Below are 21,391 nucleotides of genomic sequence, written 5' to 3'. Positions count from 1 at the left end.
CTCACACATGCTGGATTGCAATATTACCATAGTAATTGCCTATTAGTCATCATAAAATACGCAGTTACCCGAAAGATAGCAAGACGCCGTGAAATTTCTCATCTTCAGAAAACCTCAGTGCTGTTGGGAGCGTGGAGCGGGGGCGAGGCCCGGGCTCCGTGGGAGGTGGAGAGTGATTCAGCTTCACAGCCTGGCACCGTGGCGGGGACATGCTGCTGGCTCCTCAGACCGGCGCCCGTTATGTCTCCTGGCCCTGGCACTCCTCGCGTTGCGTCGCAGAGGATGCTCGAGTGCAGTAAATCCAATTTAACTAAGGTTTGCTGAGGGCCTGCCGAGTGTCAGGCCCTGTGTGGGGCCTCGGGGAAGCAGATGGAAATCAGAGGCGGCCCTTCTCCATAAGAAGCCCTGTGTTTAGACTGGAGGGGCGTGCGTGATGCCGTGGAGGCCTAGTCTAACGTCCAAGTGCCTATAAACTGCACGTTATATATATCGCCACATGTAGCCCTCTCAGCAGCCCTGTAACAGAGGCAGTGTGACAGCCCCATTTTAAACAGAGAAGGAAACTGAGGCACAGAGGTGCTGAGGAACCTGCCCCAGGCCCCTCAGCTGGAAGGGTCGGAGCAGGTCGATGACCCAGGCAGGTCCACTGTAGCCTGCTACAGATTTAACCCCTTGCCACACTGTTCCTGAAAACACGGCGCTTCCCTCTGACTGGGTGGCAAGGGAGGGGTTTTGAAAGATTGAGGATATATAGGAGTTCACCAGACCCTGAAGGGAGATAAAGAGACTTGTACAGCAAAGCAGCGTTAAGGATGGCAGAGGGCAAAACACCGGGGAGCTATTTCCAACACACACACAGACATTATTATAACTGACCGACCTTGCCCACTTCAACATCCAAAGAAGGAAACATTTTGAACTGTCTAAAATCCAACAGAACATAAAATTAGTTGTGTAAAATACATGTCAACACCCTGTTTGTTCCCTGACGGCATACAAACAGTGCATTTTGTTTTTCATCAAGCAAGAAATGGAAAACAAAGCTCCACTGCGAGGACTGCTCACTGAAAGACCTGCCAGCCCCTTCTCCCTGCTCCTCCTTCCCCAACCCAGCTGTGCTCCCCCTGCTTGGTGACTCGGTCACAGGATCAGTTCTGAAGCGGGAGGGGAGCTTATACACATCCAGCCCAGTGCCCTGCCCAGGGCAGGGGTCCCTCAGAAGTATCCCTAAGTGAAGTCGTGCCCCTCTGCTTGTCCACATCCAGCCAGGCCTAGGTGGTTCTCTCCCTCCCAATAAATCCGGTTGCACTGATGTTACCTCTGACCAGTCGAGGGGGTTTATATTCGGGCTAAACCTCCTGGCCCATCACTTCTGCTTCTTCCCCCTGAAGGACTACTCAGGTTCAGTCCAGCATGTGCACAGTAGCCCTTCAGGTGTTTGAAGACTGTGTACCCCAACTCCTCACTCCCCACTCACTCCGACACTGCCCACTCCTGTTCTCCAGGCCAAAGATCCCCAAAGCCTTCCAACTTCCCCTAGAGAACCTGAAACCTGTTCCTCCCCCTGTCCTTCCTGCTGTCCTCTAAACATGCTCCAGATGCTGGTCGTTGTCCATCTCTGAGGCAATGTGTCCAGGACTGAACAGTTATGGTGACGATGATGATGATGATAGGGGCAGTGTTGATGGTGGTGATGAATAGCTAAGACCTAGTGAGCCTCCTGGGCCTGGCACTATTCTAGGTATTTGGCATGTATTGTTTCACTTAATTCTTAAAACAATTCCATTATTATTCACATTTGGCAGATGAGGAAACCGAGGCATAGGTAGGTAAGGTAACACCCCCAAGTTATAGAAGTAGCTAGTGGAATAGGAGTAGGAAGGGACCATCGGAAGCCTAAATCTGAGGACCCTGCTTCTGCTACAGCCCATGTGCACACTGCTACCTGACGCTGAGCTCTTCTCAAGCTAAACCTCTCCCCTTGCATTTCTGCTAAGTTGCAACTCCTCCATCTTCTCTGAGAGACTTACAAGAAGCCTGTGGCATAGCAGGGCAGGAGTCACCCTCCCTCTCTGAGCAAAGAAAAAGGCAAGCCACAAAGAGGCTAAGTAACCCGCTCAAGGTCACACGGTGAGTGAGTCCCACAGTCCAGATGAAGCGTGAGCGACAGCAGGGGCCAGCAGAGCCTTGCCTCCCAGAGACTCTCTCCTGCTTTATGTAACCTGAGTGATGTTTCTGTGGAGGCTGAAAGGACATCAGGGCTGGCGGTGTAATCAGGTGTCTAACCCACAAGTGCACACCGCCAAAACCAATTATTCAAATGAGCTTCCCAGCCAGGTCCCACAGAAAAGGCCAGATGGCTGGGTGTCTGTGGAGGCAGCTCCCATCTCCATCCCTGCAAGCAGCTGAGGTAGAGTTGATGGCAAGTTGATTTTAATAATTGACTCTATGGTGGGGACAGGCCTCTCAGGAGACCGAAAGCCCAGAATTAGTGGCTGGGGGTCTGGAGGAGAAAACACGGTGATAGAATCGAGAACGTCATCACTTCCGGTCTTAGTTCCCAAAACACTGCTTGAAGAGGGCCACTCTCCATGGAAGTCCTCCTGGGGCTCCCCACGACCATCAGGAGGGTCCTAAACTCATTAGCTTGGTATTCAAGGCACGCACGGTGACCTGCAAGTTTCTTCTCGGCTTCGTCTTCCACTGTGCCCCGTGCCCCGTCCTGCGCCACCCTCCATCGGTCCCCCTGCCTCCCTGGGCCCTGAAGCGGCCCGCTTGACCCACACCTGGCCTGGCTGCCACTCTGCCTCTGCTAAAGAAGACTTTTAACCAAACTCTTTCTTCCCCCTCTTCCTGTTTTCTCTCCCTCCCCCATCCCTCCCTCCTTTCCTCCCCTTCTACTTTGCTCACCCCCACACCCCTGTGGTGGGCTTTGCCTTGTGGGGGAGATGCCTCTGGTATGAGTCTTGAGGGCTAAGTGGCAGTCAGCCCAGGAAGAGAGTGGAACATGTTCTAAACCAAAGAATCATAATGTTAAATGACAACAGTGATGATAACCCAACACTGACTGAACTTATACCGGCTCCAGACCCTGTGCTAAGTGTTTTACGTGTATGATCTCCACTGGCAACGCAGGGGTCATAGCTCACCATGCTCCCATGCCCACTTACGTCTGCCCATTCTGAAGGAGATACAGGGATCAGAAAGACAGAGGTCAAAGTATTAGCTTTATTATTGATAAAAGTGGGATTTGAAAGGCATGGCTTTTATCTGTGGCTAAAATTGGCCTCCTTTTACCTCACCCCCAAATTCAACTTCCCCACCAGCCTCAGGCAGAGCAGGAAGTGAGCTGCCTCCCAGAGACACACCAGGAGGCAGAAAGCACCCTCCCTACAGATCTAAGCAACCTGCCGGGAGGGGCCAGGCCCAACAGGCCCTGACCCTTCCCTCCTGCTCACCAATCAGATAAGTTCCATCCCCACCCTTGGGAAGAGTAAGCAGGTGGATGGAGGCCAAGAGCCATTCTCTCTACTCCTGGGGACCGGAAGTTGGATTTGTCCCAACAACCCATGAACCTATGAGGTGGGCTCTGGTATTATCCTCATATTACAGACCAGGGTGTTGAAGCACGAAGAGAGGTTAAATCATCTGCCTGAGGTCCCACGATCATGGGAGATCCAGGTATCAAAACCAGAGAGCTAACCACTTGCTCAGCCTGAGCCTTGCTGCCTTCCCCTGGGGGAGCAGGGAGCCTCGGGGAGTGTCAAGTGGTCTGACGTGACTGGGGCATGTGGTCAGGGCTGCAGCCCACAGTGCAGGTTCACACATGGCACATAGGCGCTGGCTAACGGCAGGTGGAGGCTGCCTTGCAGCCCAGGCCTGACAAGCCTTGAGACTGGGAGAAATCGCACCAATCCACAGAAGGGGGAGCATCTTTTCAATGGGCTCATGGGACTTAATATGAAACTTGCATGGTGAACAGATTGGAAACGTGGTGCAAGAAGCTGGAGGAATGTGTGGGGGCCAGATTGTGGCAGAACTGAGGGTCATACCAAGGTCCAACCATAAGACCAGCTATCACTCATGTAGCACTTTTCTCAAACTCTGCAGCATTCCCATCGTTCTACATGGCTCATCTCATTTAATCTTCACAACAGCCCTCCGAGGTCGGCAGAGTCTGCTGTTTACAGATCCGTGTGGAGGCGCAGATTCACACATTGCATATGTGGCGGAGCCAGGATCTCACCCAGGCAGAGAGGCTCCAGAGTCCACACTCGCAATCTGAGCCACTTTTCGGCCTCAGACCAGGTGGCCGGGGGTCTTGCCAGCTCCCAGATCTTGGGAAGACCTAAAGGACTTCTCTTCCTTTTTGTGTTTCCTCTGCCCCTTTTCAGTTAAGAAATTGAAATAGCCAACTCCCAGCCCCAAGAGCCAGTGCTCTTCTTTATAAAATGTGCCCCCTCAGGCCTGTCAAATGACTCTTTTTGCTCCTTGTCAGTGCTCTTATAGAGAGAAAAGTAGCCATTGGTTCTGGAATGGACTTCCAGCTCTACTCTTACGTAGCAGTGTGTCCTTGGCCCCAGTTCCCCACCTGTGAAATGTGGGAATTGGGTTTTATGAAATCTTGGGTGCCTTCTCGTTGGTGACAGGCCCTCACACTTGTAATTAGCAATGTGGAAATCCCCCAAGCCCGGTGTTTGGTGCCATCAAGCAGGGGACAAGAAGGAGGGAGGATGACTCCCCAGAGCCCAAGCTCTCTAAAAGGGGAAAGGCACGGACAAAGCTACTCATTGTTCACTAGCAATAAGTTCAGGGAGAAAGGGCCCCAGGCAGTTTAAGCTTGGAGACGATCCCTTTTCCAGGTGTGGCCTGAGCACCCCGCTCTCCCAGTCCTGCTACCTTCTAGAAAGGCCACCATTACAGGGTAAAGACCTGGCTGACCCTTGGAGGTTGGAGACCTGAGCCCTGAGCGTGGCTCTGCTATGAACCTTGGGCATGTCCAAGGCCACTGCACATGGACCTGGAGTTTGTGCTCCTGGTCAAGGGGGCAAGTGGGGACTTCCACTCTGCTCCCACCCCAAGTCTGGCCAGAGCAAGCGGCAGCATTTTGTACTTCACCTACCCAGAAGGGGCACCTGTTCAAAGTTGTCAGCCTGGAGGGGTCCCCTTTTGTCAGTTTGCATAATGGTTTCCCTTCATGCTAGTCCCCCATTTGAAACATAGTTTCCCCATTTAAAAATAAGGGTGTTGCATTCACCACTCACCCCACATGAATCCCCCCATCAGGGGCTGGCCTGATTCCCAGGACTGCTCAGAGAGAACAGGGAGATGGCTAAGAACACAGTTCAAGTCCTGCCTCTGCCACTTGTCCTTGCTGGCTGCGGACAAACTGCTCAACCTTCCTGAGCCTCTGTTTGCACAGTTTAACTGAGAGCTGGCTGTGTCCCTGCCACTGTGCTCACACTGCAGACTCAAGGACAAGGGAGACAGCTTCCGTCTCTGCCCTCCCAGGACTTTCAGGGCTTTGAACAAAACAGATGAATTTGTCCAAGGTCACAAAACCACTCAGTGGTAGGTCTGGGACACAAACCCAAGTCCTTCTGACTTGAAACCTATGTTCTCATTCATCGTCCTCCCTGATCCACAGTCCGGGTCATAGATATCTCCTTGCTATGATCTTCACAGAAGGGCGCAAGGGAAATGCTTTAAATATCCCGGTGGTGGTGATGAGGAGTGGATGCGTTATAAGTATCCCTTGTGTTTGAGACCAAGGACACTGCCCCCTGTCCTCCATTTCCACCACAGCTTATCCCACCTACCGAGCATTTTGTAGGAACTGTTGATGACAGGCTGTCTGGCATTCTGACACTGACCAATCAATAGAGCTGGAAGGTGCCTCGGGCCAAGGGCAATTGAATCCCAACCTCTTAGTGGTATTAAATAAAGCAATATTTATTTTGCTTTTGGTGCAAATATACTTAATCCAATCCAGCTCATTGGTGATGCTGAAAAACGGCTGTGTTTAAGGGACAATTGCAGGTGAGCCCCATATATCTCTGCTTGTCAATGCCACCGTTCTGGGAGTAGACAGCCCCACGGTGCTCAGAACAAGATTGATCTGGAGCCACCATGCTGTGTTTTTCTCCATCCTTTACGGGAGATGAAAAGGAAATTATAAAGAGGGGAATTAAAATCATTGCTCTCATTCTAGCTGCCATTATTGCAACAGGGATGAGGCACGATGCCCTTCACGAGATGAAGCTATTTATTTACCATTTGAATAATGTTCTCTGGAGCCACTGTATCTTTGCCACTGGGCAGAGGAGAGACCAGTGTGGTACAGGAAGAGCAAAGGAGTAGCTTAGTATCCCTTTCATAGATCATACAGCCTCTCTGATAGCTGGGGGACCTCGAAGCATCACTGTAGACTATCCTGGCACCAATAAGACCTGGACTCAAATCCCAGCTCTCTGTCCTAGCAGTTGTCAAATGACCTTCTCAAGGTCAAATCCCTCTTGCATTTTATTTGTTCTTTTATAAAACAGGACAAATAATACCTACCTCACTTGGTTACTGCAAATGTGTCCAGCATGTAATAGGTACTTAAATAATTTTCCAAATATGTTCTTCAAGTAATTACCTAAACCTTGTTTGCAGACTTTCAGGACATTTGTTTATGCATCTGGGCATCTACTCGTTCACTCATATTCAACAGATATGTTGAGCCTTCTCTGCAGCTGGGTCTCTAGTGGATAAGTTGGAGTGGAGGCAAGGTGACTCAGACGTAACCCTGTCCTCACTGGGCTCGCAGTTTGGAAGGAGAAAGAAAAGATACTCCAGAGTATCTCTGACTTGAGAAAGAAATTACATATTATGCGGTCATATATAAATTTGACTTCCATACATTTGGATTTTCTAAAATGATCCTAATGTCAAATATTCTGACTCATTGGTGCCACCAACAGCTCCATTCATGTCAGAACTTGGATCCTGATTTTGAGCTCATGCAGATATTTCATCTTTAAAAATAAATAACAGAAGAGAAGAGCGGTAAGGAGGCAGAGACGCAGCGCAGAGCCCCAGGTTTTCCCACTCGGTGACTAACCTGGCGGCCGCAGGAGTGAGAGGCCGGCACCTGGAAGCCATCATGCCCATTCCCCCGTGCTCGGGAAGCTGGTTTGGGGTCCTGAAACTACTGGAGAGAGAGCCTGCACCAGCCTTACTCTTCGGCGCTTACAGCCTAGTCAGGGTCACAAGCGCGTTAGTAGCCTGCTTAACATATTGCGTTATTTCCAGCCGTTCTCACTTCCCGGCTCTGCACATGCCACACCCTCTGCCTGGAGCACCCTCTCGTGCCCTGACTTTGGGCACCCTCGCATGCCCTTTTCAAAGCTCCGAGAGACTTAGGAACTCCAAAAGGCAAGGATCAGGTCCCGTGCAAATCTCAAGTGTTGAAAAATGAATGCAACTAATGTTAAGATACTGGTGACCCTTTACTACTGGAAGTTTCTTTTTAAAAAAAAAAGCTGTGTCAATCCTTTTTCTAGAATATTTTGTTTTCTTTGTATTTTAACTTTATTGGAAAGGTATGCTTCCTCTGTGTTTCCACCCCTAGGGGTAAAACCAGTCATGGATGTTTGAGAATCAGTCATATGAGAGACCTGGAAGAGAGACCTGTGAGTGAAGTGTGACTCCCTTGTTTTACAAATACGAGCATGGAGCCCAGGGAAGGGAGGAGCTCTCCCAAGGTGATATAGATCTGAGAGGTGGAGCTTGTCCCCCGGGTCCCTGCCAGGCTCCTACATTGTTACTAAGATGTTTTGTTCAGTAAATACCCACGGATAGACTGGTTGCCATCAGAAGCACTCTTTAAAAATCAGTTCAAAAAGCACCCAGCATCGATACTACTCACCGAAGAGTTTCATAAACACTCGAGCTTCTAAAGGGCTCTAGGATCCTTTGAGGATTCAGGTTGCCTTTGAATCATGGGCCACACTATCCCCATCAGATGGCTGCAGCAGGGAGGTGGTCTTTCAGGATCTCTCACGTGAGACACTCTTTCCTCCATTTTCAGTCTCACTTTTTTGAATCAAAGAGGCTTCCTGGAAGCAACATGGCCATGTGGAGAGACCACGGGGCCCAGGGCCAGGACCCCTGGATTCCAGCCTGGGCCCTGTGGAGAGCGGTGAGGTGACCTTGAAGGACTGGCTCACCGTCTCCGGCTCCCGACACTCCCACTTGCTAACGGAGTCCACCTGTGTGGCAAGATGGTGGGAACTATATCATATGATAGAGGAAAATGCTTGGGAAGGAGCGAAATGTTCACTCAACAGCCATGTCTTCAACGTCTGCCATAGTTCAGGTTCTTCGTCAGGCACAGGAACACAAGCCTGAATGTGGCACTGTCCTTGCCCTTGAGGAACTCATGGTCCAGCGGGGAAGACAGACTCAGCCGTGACTGCATCTTATACAGCAATGTAACATTTTTGAGCTGCTATAATGGGCCAGAACGTGTGCTAAATTAAGTTGGTTACGTGTATTCTGTCATTCGATCCTCACAACATTGTCCTGAATTATAAAAGGACACGAGCCCGTGAGCACACCCTCTTTCCCCTGTGGGACTCTACACTGAGGGCCGGCGCTCCTGGACTATTTGTGCACCAATCCCGATGTCCCCCCTTTTCTCAAGCAAGTTGTTTATAACCTTTCTGTGCTTCAGTTTCCACATCTGCAAAACGGGAATAATAGTAGAACCTGCCTCAGAAGGTCCACTTAGAGAAAGCATTTTGTACTAGTAAAGTACTTAACCCTTGGGGCAAAGTAATGTCAGCAAGTGCTCCGCTGTGTCCCCTTGATGGTGGTGCTGACACTGCTGTAACCTGTGCGTAGGGCCGGCTCTGTTCTCACTGCAGTCACTGAGCAACGTCAGCACTTGGCTGGTGTAAACACAGTGATGGAAAAACAAAATAACAGAACTCCCTGCCAGGCACTCAGGGCCCTGCACCGCGTCTCCCTCACAGCTTCGCCGTCCCCACCCGCTCACTGCATACTCTGTGATTCAGTCAAACCAAATTGCCCACCACTCCCCCCACATCCTAGGGGGCTGCACGGTTCCTTTCCTCGCTTACACTGTTCCTTCTGCCCCCAACACCTGGGAAACTTCTATGCATTCGGCAGGGCCCAGCTCAGATGGCTTCTCCTCCATGAAGCTTTTCCCCACGAGTCCCCACAAAATATTAGTTATTCCCCCGCCCTGCTGATTTTTATAGGAGGAAATCACTTTTATTTACCTATTATCCCCACCCCAACCATCTCGAAGGAGAGGTGGGTCCCCACTAGATTCCTTTATTTTTCTGAGTAGATGATAGGTGGGGTGCAAATTTAATAAGCTGGGAGGGAATAAAATTGCATTTCTTAGGGAAATAGAGGAGCTTGGAAGGTAAGGTGGGGGAGGTAAAATAGTGGGACAGAGGGAGAGAGAAGGGAAAAGGGGGACAGTTTGGGCAGAGAAAGAGATGATGGCCATTATCTGTTTTGAATGTGTTTAAAATCTGCAAAGAGAAGAATTTTATCCCACAGGTGGTGGAGAACCATAGGCAAATCTTGATCAGGAAAGGAAGGCGGCTCAGGGTGGGAGACATCCTGGGGACAGGAGGAGGGTGGGTCGGAGAGGAGAGTGACCGCCTGAATTGGGAGCAAGCACAGGGTGTCTGAGGTTGTACCTCAGCCTGCACTGCCCGGGGGGTGCCTGCAGTGTGCGCAGGCCCAGCAGATGGAGTCCTGGGGACAGAGACCTGGAGCAGGCACCTCTCCCAGGTCCAAGCAGGGCTTTGAGCAGATCCGAAGTAAGAAAAGGCCGAGGAGGGCGAGAAGGAGAACCAGATGTCACGGTCGCATTTGCCCTGGTGAAGGTCTTTCGTGTGCCCAGGGGAGGGTATGGAGAAGGAGGGCAGGGCAGCTTTCACCGAGGAGGTGACATTCAATCAGGGATCTGAAATAAGTGAGGCTTAGTCACTCAGTTCTCCGGAGGAAGAGAGTTCCGCGGAGGGCAGCCTTCCAAAGCCCTGAGGCGGACGACGCTGGGGTGTCTGAGGAGCAGGCACAGGGAGGGGGCAGCGTCTGGCACCAGGCAGCAAGGGGGGGGGGCTGAGGTCAGAGAGGTCAGCAGGCTGGGCCTCTTGGGGGCTTGCAGCTGCTTGTAAGGACTTCGGCCTCCAATTTTGTTCTGTGTCTAACAGAGAACCATTTGAGCAGAGAAGGGACACGATCTGACTTAAGTTTTAAGAGGATCACGCTGGGGGCTGTGTGGAAAGTGGGGACAGGGGTGCGATAGGGTTAAAGGTGAAGCGGGAGGGCACAAGCGAGGAAACAAGGGAACCAGATACAGATTATAGCACAATACCCTGGACCTTGGTCGAGACTCAAGGCGGTATCAATGGAGGTGAAAAAAGGTGCTCGGTTCTGAATCTGCAGGTTGCCCCACAAAAAATGTACACACACTCAAACAGCTGATAGCTCAACTGATGTTTCCTCCTTCTCAGATTTAACCCATTGGGATTAATAATTATTCAAAGTGCCTATACAGTTTTGGGGGGGACACCCTGTATTTTGAAAGTAGAGATGATGGACGAACTGGGTATGAGAGAGGAAGGGGGACACCAGTGGCTTTGGCCTGAGCATTTCTCTCTGCTGCGCTGTCCAGGAGATGGGCATGTGTCTGTGGCCTCAGAGCGTGGACACTGACGTGAGACCGACACAAATTATTTTTGAACCTCTCTGTGACTCAGTTTCTTCTTGTGTAAAGTGGTCATTGTAATAGTAGTGACTCCATAGGGTCGTTGAAAGCACTGAGTGAATTGAAACACGTGAAATGCTTAAAAATGTCTCTGGCAAAAAAATAAATGCCAGGTGAGGGACTGTTCCTACTCCTAAGTGTATTTGATAAATGAACAGCTTGGCTTGTTCTGTTTATACTGACTCTGACTTTGGGGCCTGCCTAGGTGCTCTCTGATGGGGTTTGACCTGAACCGTCACTGGCTGGATCCCTCTCCATGGGCCCACCCTACCCTGTATGGGGTCAAACAGCTCATCGTCCAGATGTACAACGACCCGGTGAGTAACCGCACCCCTCGGCAGCTGCTGGCTTGATCTGGGAAAGAGCAGTGTTGTCCTGGGCAGTTCACTGGGAGCTGCGGGTTAGGAATACAGGGTCCAAACCAGGGAGGGAGCAGGTCTGCTCATCTCCTCTGCATTGGATGGACCCAAGTGATGCCCCCACTGCTCACAAACACTGGGCTCAGGGGTGGCGGACTCATGGGCTGAAGGAGACGCACTGGAGCAGATCCACCTTTGTCAGGGCTCCATGGTTACAAGCAAAAAAAATGCAACTTGAACTAGTTTAAGCAAAATAGGTAATTTATTAGAAGAGTATCCGAGTAGCTCATGTAACTGAAGACTGTAGACTGGCCTCTGCCACCTGCAGGGAACATGTCCCAAATGTCACATCCAGTGGCTCCTAACTACAGACTGACTCACTCTCATTTTCTAGTTCCAGTTCCAGAAAGACTATGATTGGCCTAGCTTGGGGGATATGTCCACCCCCAGGCAAGTCAGCCCTGGCCCAAGGGACAGGGTTATGTAAGGACAGGGCAACTTTGCTGGAAGCGCATGGTTCGGTGGTGGTGGTGAGCCTGTTCCCAAAGAGGAGGGCATGCTGTTCAGAGAGTAGGGGGGCAGTGGGTGTCCACACAGAGTTTGTTCAGTGGGGCAAGATTTTATAAGAAATAGAAGACATTGGGCTTTTATAACTTAGAGAAAGGAGCAGACCATGATCATTCTATCTCTGAAGGGCTATTGGAGAGAACTGGACAGACAGACATCTTTTAGGTGGAGACCAAAGGCCAAAGTAAAACGTATAGAAAAATCTAACTTTTTAATAATTAGAGCTGCCTGAGAATTAAATGGGTGTGTGAACTGTGAACTTGAAGCTCAATGACACTGTCAAAAATGGTGCAGAGGAGCCTCAATTGTTTGGAAGACATTGTAGTGAGATTACATCTGAGTCTCTTCCAACTGTGATGACTGTGACTTTATGACCCGTGACTGCCATCAGGTTAACAGGTAGTGATTGCTAAGACAGCAAAGGTCCCAGAGTCGGGGTATTTCAGTGACCCATCAATGTAACTGTTTGAAGATGCCCATAAAAATATCTTAAATTAAAGAGCAATATTACATTGATTACCCCTCACAAACACTGGACTCTGTTGTGGCAGTCTCATGGGATGGAGGAGACAAAAATGTGCACTTAAAAACAAATGCACAGCCCGGCCAGGCATGGCTCAGAGGTTGAGCGTCGACCTAGGATCCAGGCGATCGGGGTTCAATTCCTGGTCAGGGCACATGCCCGGGTTGCGGGCTCAACCAATGACTCTCTCGTCATTGATGTTTCTATCTCTCTCTCTCCCTCTCCCTTCCTCTCTATGAAACCAATAAAGATATATTTAAAAAAACCCACAAACAAACAAACAAAAAACAAATGCACATATTAGAGCAAGGGTAAATGAACAGGTGAACCCTTAGGTGCAGTGTAGTTAGCTCACCCGTTATCTTGATCTCCTATGAACTTGGTTGCCCAAGTCTTTGTTAGCCCATCTGCTGTGCCAGTGCTTATGCATCCGTAGCTTTACCCTACCTGATTCCTTCTCGAGCTCATCCTCCTTTGTCTATAAAAGAAGGTGTTAGCTGTGCTCCCCAAGCGCTTTCATTACCCTGGACTGGCGATGCCATCCGACCAGCTCTCCTGGCAGAGAGGAGCTGCTTCCGAATTTCTTGGGAAGTGTCTGTCGTCCGCCGGGTTCTGCACTGCCCACCCCACTGACCTCGTGTTAACTGCAGTTTCCCTGGTAGAATCACCGTGCTTTCTGCTCCTGCCTCCTCTCCTTACAGAGAACAGCTCCTATATTTTTCCCTGACCTGGCTGATAATAGATGTTCAGTAACTATCTGTTGAATTAAATTGGATTGAACATGGCAATTCCTGTTATGCCAAGTGCACTGTGGTTTATAGATACAAAACAGCTATTCACAGGAAAGACAAAGAGGCGTGATGAAAGAAAGGACAGGGGCAGGAGAAGTGACAGAGTGGGGGCAACTGAACAAAGGTGCTTTAGGGGAACAAGGAGTGAGGGCACAGGGCAAGGAAGGGGGTTACGTTTCAGCCTGCTGTTGCCTCAGGAATCAGAATTCATGATCTTCTCACAGACAACCAGGCACTCGCCCATGTCACAGGACACAGATGAGATAAGACTGAGGTACAGAGCTGTTAGGACAGTCTTGGTGCCATGAATAGGTGGACTGTCAGCTGATTGGTCTTAATAAACACCCTGGGATGCTGAGCTGGTTGTGTAAGCTGCACCCTTCCTGAAAGTCTGCTCCTTTACGCCCCAAGCAAGGACATGGAGCACAAATATGGGAGTCAAGCTGACTGGGAACAGGACCCCAGGACCCCAGCTCCCTCGGTCTCTTCCTGTCTCCCGCCCCCAGTCCAGTCTTTTACCCTATTCTTTCTACAAATATTTATCAAGTAATTTCTATATACCAGTTCTAATAGTAAACAAAATCCTAACCCTTGGAACCTAGTGGGGAAATAGATATTAAACAAGTAAATATTGATAACTATAGATTTACAAAGTGTGTTGGGTTACCCAGAAAAGCACCAAGTATGACCCGTAAGTAGGATGGCAGTAAGTTTCAGCTTGCCTGGCGCATCTCTGGCTCATGCCTGTTGTCCTAGAGTCTTTGTTTATACAGGCCCCTTTCCTCTTAGAAGTGGCCCAGTCTGGGTGGTAAACTAGGGTCTCTCTACTTAAAAGCTGTGTGAAAGCTCCTAGTATAGTACTTGATGTGTAGGAGATCCTCTGCAAACAGTATTTGGATGAGATCCAAATCCACATTTGACTTAAGAGTCAGTGTGTCCAGTTGCAAACACTGCAACACCTGAGGTGTCTGCCCTAAGGGCTCTAAATGCATTTCTCCTCCCTGCCTGGACTGTCACATAGTGATTGTAATCACTCTATCCGGTGCCATCCGAGCTGCCCGGACAGCTTCTGTCCTTGTGTCTAAATGCTCACATCCTCACCCCTTCCATCCCGGAGGCCTTCTGATCACAGAATCAACATGCAGAGAATCAGCAAGACCCTCACTGATGGGCTGGGACTCTGTGACGGTTGTCCTTTCACTGACCTTCAGGCCCTGTGCTAGGTGCTGGGAGCAATCAGAGCTGGTGTCCACCCGTAAGGAGCTCCAGCCTGGTAGAGACAAGAATTAATTAACAGTTATTCTGGGTGCATTTGTGGAGGGAGGCACAGGGTTATGGGAACCCTTAGAAGGAGCCCAACCCACGAGGCCCCACCTGAACTGATGTATGAAGGATGCCCAGGCAGGAAGGGCTGGCCAGGCAGAGGTTGGCGTGCAGGGCTTATGGCAGGGAGCCTCGGGAGGGCAGGGCGAGGGGCAGGTGTGCAGAAGCTCATGGGTGACTTTAAATACCGAGCCAAGGAATTTGGCTTCTTCCATGGCCCAGTGCTCTCTTCTCATTAAAATCAATGTCATGGGCTCTCCTTTACATTGAGTTTTAATTGAATTAAATATGACTATAAAAAAATCAAGGCAATGGAACAAAACACCAATTGTGAGGAATATTGTGGCACACACCCTCTCTTAGTCTTGGGATCAGTGTAGTCAGCGGAGAGCCATCAAAGATGTTGGAGCAAGAGAGAGATCAATGACTAGCATTTCCATCCATTCACTCCCCCAATCTAGACACTCTGGAGTTATTCTAAAATTTAAATCCAACTGAATCTCTCTCCCATGCTTAAAATCTTTCAATTGATCCCCATTACTTGTGGGACAACATTCCTGACTTGCCATTCAAGGACACACCCCATTCATACCCAGGTCATAGCACAGCACATGCCACCAAGAAGAATATTAAGCTGATGACGAATGAACAGATGCCTACAGAGCATATGCTTAGAAAACCACTAGGGCTGCAGTGTGGACAGGGGATCAAAGAGCTGAGGCGAATCGGAAGAGAGCCCCCCTAGGTGCTTATTGCAGGAGTCCAGGGGAGGGATAGTGAGGTCTGCACTGGAGGGTGGCCAAGGCTGTTGCTAAGAAGAACCCCAGGAACTGAGCACGGGAGGTGAACAGGTCCCCTCCTGCCCTTCCTGTGCTCCCTGAGTCCCTCAGAGCCCAAGGGTTGCTTTTTTGAGAGGTTTCTATGCTCTGGGGTGATGTCCGCCCTTTTCCTAGAGGAGAAAAGCCTGTGTTGCTATAACAACTTGGCTGCAGTTCTTTTAGACAGACCCGTTTTCTTAAATCATTTAAGGAAAATTAGCTGCCATAACAACACAGAGCAGTTTTTAAAATAGAGCAACACAGGGCTGGTTTTTTGTGTGTGTTTTTTTTTTATTTCCTTGCTTGCCTCCTGTAGTCCTTGAGATAAGCTGCTCTCTTTCTGTCAAATAAATAAATAAATTGTAACACACTGACATGACAGAGCAGGAGGCGACATGGCCAAACACACACAGAGCCAGCACTCATTCCCGCTGCACACAAAACATACACGCACAACATGGAAGTTTGCAGAAAATGCGTACATTTACATACATAAAACAGAAAATGCATCCACATAAAAACACAAACATGGTAAATGAGTATATAGTTATACATAATCACACAAAGGACACACACACACACACACACACACACACACCCACGGTCAGGCACAGTGGGACGAGGTCTGTTCTCAGCGTGAGCAGAGGTTGCACAGGGTCACCAGACCCAAAGGCCCTGAGATGGCAGCTCCTCACAGGAAACCAAGGGGCACCTGCATGTTCGTACCCAACAGCCTGGGGGTGGGGACAACCCTACCTTGGGAAGGATGGAGGTAAAGGGTAAAGAGTAGGGGCACCCCCATCCTCACCCCGCATGCACACTTAGAGGTAAACAAGGACAGCAGGCGGCCTCAGCCATGGCGTTTGGGTGGCAAAGTATTTGCCTGGCATGGCAGGATGTTAACCACCCCTAGAGGAGGCAGTGCCCTCCTGGTGAAAACCACATCCCTGGGCCACTTGCAGGTGGTTTCACTGAGGCCTCGGGAACTCTGGGACCCGGACCATGGATTCCCAAACCCTTGTTCCATCCCCATGCCTTTGACTTTATTGTGCCAAAGATCCCCGCAGAGAGCAGCTGAAACTGTGTGGGCTCGGCCTTGTGGCAGCAAGAGAAGCTGATCACACTCACCCCCCGCCAGAGTGGCTGAGCCACTCATTTGCTTGGTGCTCTTGGGCAAGTCTCTTCCCCTCTCTGGGTATATTTCATTGTCCCTGTCTGTACATTGTAGGGTTTGAAGGATGATCTTTACAGGGCCTTTCTGGCTCCAAGAATCTATGTCGCTTTGTAGTTATCTGCTGATTACAGTATAGGAACCACTGAAAGGTAGGATTTTCATGACAAGGCACTAAAGTCCTGGCAGCTGCCAGGAAGGACATCCTGGAGTGAATGCAGGTGCTCAGCACACGCAGACGTCCCATAAACGTCAGGTTCCGAAGCCTCGGTGTGCCCAGGCACTGACAGGGAAGAGCAGTCCCTGCCCTGCCTGCCTCACAAGTTGGAGAAAGGGACGTATGTGAATGTGAGGCATTTATAAAGGCAGGGAGATCATTGCGCTGGGGTTGGGTGGAAAGGAAATCCTGTTGAAATGCCTGGCCTGCAGCCGGCTGCTGGAGCTTCCTTGTGGGATGGATTAAATGTGCTCACACCACCAAGGCCCGTCAAACTCTTAGCTCTTCTCCAGCGTTTCTCTACTGCTACCAGCCTGGCCCAGGAAATCGGTAAATAGCCACCAGGCGAGAGGTTCAACGTGGGAATGAAGACTGGAAGTGAATGTAATTGTGCAGGGAGCTCTGCGAACAGAGGGTGCTTTGGGTTCATGAAATTTTTACAGTTTTTCCTACTATGGTTTGAGATGGTTTATGAAACTTTAAGGAATTTTAAGAGAAATCATTATTTGTCTAAAGGGCAACTTCTCCCACCTGTGATAAAAGACATGGATTTTCTAACTCTCTCGATTATAACTCTGACTCCGGCAGCAAGCAGGGTGCAGAGATGGATCTCGCGCTTAAGAGTAATATTCCTGTCAAATAAGCTGTTTGCTTCCATTTCTCACATCTTTTCATCCTGAAAGGCCCTGGATCTCGCCAACTGACTAGATGCATATTGTTTCAACTGCTTGGGGATCAGCAAAGCTTCTGGAAGGTTCCCTGTGAGTCAGTTCCGTTAAACTCTCCGTGTCTCATTTCCCCTTTCTGTACATTGGGATGAACAATTCCCACTTCATGGGCTTTCTCTCAGAATAAGACAATATGTGTATAAATAACCTTCAATGGCAGGTATGTGAAAAACAGCTATTAATATGTCATGCATTGGCCATTGTAGTCCCCACGCCCCACCCTCCAGCTCCCATGCCCACCACAGACGGTGATTCCATTGAGAGCTTGGACTGCATCTTAGTCATTCTGTGTCCCTGACGCCCAGCACAGGCACATGCCCCCACAAATGGGTGCTGGCAGAGAGAGGGGAGAGGCAGGAAAGAAGAAATCCACTCCTTAAGACCTGGGATTAACATCCCAGCAGAGTTCTGAAGAATGATGGCGATTTGCTGAGTAAAGAGGGGGAAAGTCTTCCAAGTCCAGACACGCTAAGTCACTCTCAAATTCCACCTCTTCTTCAGAACCCACCTCCGGGCCCACTTTCTCTAAGATGCCCCTGAACACTTGGGCCCACAGTGAATTCTTGTTTCTTTGGTGCTTCTGTAACCGTTAGTAGACTTTGCTCCTTTCACCTGGTGGTTTATTCCATAAGCAAGTAGAGAGTGTATTCCATGGGCTTGGTGCCACAGTAGCATCTCCTCTGACTGTAGCTTCCATTTTCTCAACTAAATTGCAACCCCTCTCCCACCCCCTCCTCCCGCGCAGTGGGTCTGCCCCTCACCCTCCTGCTGCCCTGAGCGGGGTGGGCCCCTCCGTGGTGGCTCCATGAGAACCTCCTAGGCACCGATGGCAATGCTGTCTCTCCAAAAGGGTGGTTGTTTGGATGTCTACAGGCACCCCACAGAGCTACCCCACCCCAGTTCAGGCGCACATCCTGCTGTTTCAGTGGTAGATTCCCTGCCTCCTGCGGTCGGAGCTGCTCAAGGTCAGGAGCTGTCTGTCTGCAGCACCTGGCAGAGCCCCACTTGGTAGGACTTGACGAGTGTTTGGGGAAATGTTGGTAGCCACCTCTCCTGACCCACCGTTTCCCAGCAAGACAGCCCTGACTCATCCCAAAGGAACCCACTGTACTCCCGGCTTTCAGACCTCCGCAGTTCTCTCTCTGTACCGCACTTCCATGGACTCATCTTCCGTCCTTCATGTTCTGTCCCTGCTGATTCCTTGTCACAAGGAGCTCCCACGTACAGAATCTTTTCTGTAGCTCACGAATTCAGAAATTCTAGAGTGTTAGAATTTAGCCATGTAAACTCTCCATCACAGGCCCACAAATTCCAAAGTTCTCTTCACTCCCTCTCTGCCACCAGTGTCTGTCCCCCTTACCCTGGTTTCTAGGTTAGACCCTGGTCTGAGCAGGTTGGGATCTGCATACAGCCTGCTACCCGCTTCGGCACTCAGCCGAGCCGGCCTAAAACAGAGCCCGGGTTCCATTCCCGGTGCTCCATGTTCAACGTGCGTGCAACTTTTCCGAGAGTTATTTTCGGTTGTTACTGTTGGGAGGCTCTGGAGCCCAGGATGAATTCATGCTGGTACATCAACTAGCACACTGCATTTCAGAAATTGGCCTTAGCCATGGGAAATCAAGTAAGCCAGATGCCTAATTAGTCCATTATTTACCACGGTGGAGGGAGCTGAATTCTGATGAAAGGGACCAGACTAATCACTGCTTCCAGCAAGAATGAAACTGTGTAACCTTTTATCAAGAAATCGCCCATCCTCCCGAAGCACACCTCCCCCCCCAGCTCCATCCCGGTCCCTGGTGCAGGGCTGTGAGGCGTCTTACAACCTGGACCCAGCCTCGCCTTCTGGCCGGTGAGCCTGATGTTCCCACTCAGCAAGTCATCCCGGCTCATAGTGCTGCTTTCACCTCAGAGCTTGTAAAGTGTGTAGATGAAAGAATAACTTCCCTGTACCCTCCAGCAGAAAAAACATTCATGTATCCATCCACACATCTCCTGAGCCCAGACGCTACCCTGGGATACAAGGCAAACCAGGAACAGCCCCTTCCCTCAAGAAGCGAGAACCTGGGACAGAGTGGCAGTTCTCGAACTGCTTTCAGAAAAGCATTGCAAGAGGCCTGAGGACCCCTCCCTGGGGCTCCTCTCCATTCTAACCCGAGCAGTACAATTTTGTGATTAAGAGCTCAGGCTCAGGCCCGGATTGAAATCTTATTTCAACCTCAACCTCCGTGCTGTCTTGGACAGGTTCCTTAACCTTCCTAAGCTCCAGTTTCCTCTGTAAGAGGTTGTTGTGAGGATTAACTGGAGTGATTCTGGTGACTTGCTTAAGGCACTGTGCCAGGCACATATATTCTCAAAAGATTTTCACTTTTATTAGTATAAGAGATGTGTTTGAATAAAGGATCCCATGGCCATAGAAAGTTTGTAAATCCCTGGGCTAGAGCTCCAGACTCGGTAGAGCAGTGAGTGCAGGACAGGGTGGTCAGCACTGGGATAGACAAGGGACCTACCTGGGTGTCATGTAGGAAATGCTGGTCATCTCAGCTGGACTTAAGGTCAGGCAGGGCTTGCCTGGAGAGGTGACCTCTGGGGACGAGTTTTGGAGGGAGAAGAGGAGTTGTTAAGACAAAGATTGGGGGAAGCACTATAGGCAGAGGGAGCCATGTGTGAGGACACAGGTATTAGGCAGGTGACTGCACTCAGGGAATCCCAGGGAGCTTGTGTACTGGATCGGGGGGAGCAGGTGGGGAAGGCCGGGGTGAGGCCGAGTGGTAGGTGGAGGCCGGTCATCGGAAGCCCTGTACACTACCCCGGGGAGCTGGACTTGATCCTGAAAGCCACTGGATTGCTCCTTCAGGGAGCAGGGAAGATGTGGAATGCAAACAAGAGGGGGAAAAATGTTTCTATGACTTTCTGGGGTTTAAAATATATTGTTGTGTTTGTAGCGTTCAGCCAGCAATTGCAGTACGAGAAACCTAGACTGAAATAATCTGGTGTGAATAAGGATTTGTGAAAAAAGTGTCTACAGATCATTATTTATAAATAATGAAAAGCTGAGAAAAAATCTAACTGCCTACCAGTGGGAAACTGATTAAGTGAATCACGATACATTCACATAATGGATGTTTATGAAGAGTTAATAATATTGTAAAGATGCTTATGCTATAATTTTAACTGAAGAAAAAGCTGCAGACAACGTTGCATGTGTATTATATGTTAAGACATACATAACAAGCAGGTTTAAAACACTCACAAGAAGAATGGATGTAAACTAGATGTTAACAGTGCTATTTCTGGGTAGTAGGGTTTTTTCTTCCTCCCTGCTTTTTTATGTTTCCCAACAGTTTTTCCACAAGCATATATTAACTTTAAAACTGGAGAAAAATCATGGAAGGAGGAGGGGACCTAGCCACCCAGAGAGGAGGCGGGACCTCATTTTATGAAACAGAACCAAACTCATCAGGGTCAGCTGCATGGTTCGGAGCCAGTTCCTAGTGTGAGAGCCTCATGAAGCCAGCCGAGCCCACATTAAAGAAGGGAACTGGGCTCAATCTACAGCCATCTAAGCATCCATCTTCTAACTATCCATCTTCCTGTCTTTCCATCCATCCATTGTACCCCTGCCCTCTCTGTTCAAAACTCCTATCCCCGAGGCACCCACATCCAGGCTGCTACATCCTAGGATGTAGTCCTTGCCCTAGGACCTTGTCAGCATAGCAGGGACTCTCCCTCCTTCCCCAGAGCGAACCTAAAATTGTGCCCTGTCTTCCTACTCTGGTCCCTTCTCAGTCACTGCCCTGTTAGCTAGAAGGACTGGAGGCAGACCCTTTACTCCCCCAAGGATTAAGAGCAAGGACTCTGCAGTCAAAAATTGCCCCCGGCCCCCGATTCAGACTCTACCTACCACCTTGCCTCTCGGAGCCTCTGTGGCCTGATCTGTGAAATGGGGGAATAGAGCTGTTATGAGGATTGAAAAAGATGGTGCAGAAAGCACTTAGCACTTACATAGTGTGATATGTTTTAAGGCTGGTAAATTGTAAGCACTCAACAAATGTTAGCATTTACTTTTATTGTAAGGTCAAATCTAGTGATATCCAAGTGC

General features: G+C 49.7%; 1 protein-coding gene across 2 annotated transcripts in view; it reads left to right on the top strand.

Moving 5' to 3' along the window:
* Window positions 1-21,391, top strand: part of AGBL4 (AGBL carboxypeptidase 4) — a 771,449-nt gene that overhangs the window by 684,866 nt on the left and 65,192 nt on the right. For both annotated transcript variants that reach the window (XM_081143911.1, XM_081143910.1), the window contains exon 9: window positions 11,001-11,112. In XM_081143911.1, the coding sequence (XP_081000037.1) occupies window positions 11,001-11,112 (112 nt within the window). The remainder of the gene's footprint in view (window positions 1-11,000; window positions 11,113-21,391) is intronic.

This window comes from Miniopterus schreibersii (genome assembly GCF_964146895.1).
Source record: "Miniopterus schreibersii genome assembly, chromosome: 8".
NCBI lineage: Eukaryota > Metazoa > Chordata > Mammalia > Chiroptera > Miniopteridae > Miniopterus > Miniopterus schreibersii.
This window is presented reverse-complemented; position numbering and strand designations above follow the sequence as displayed.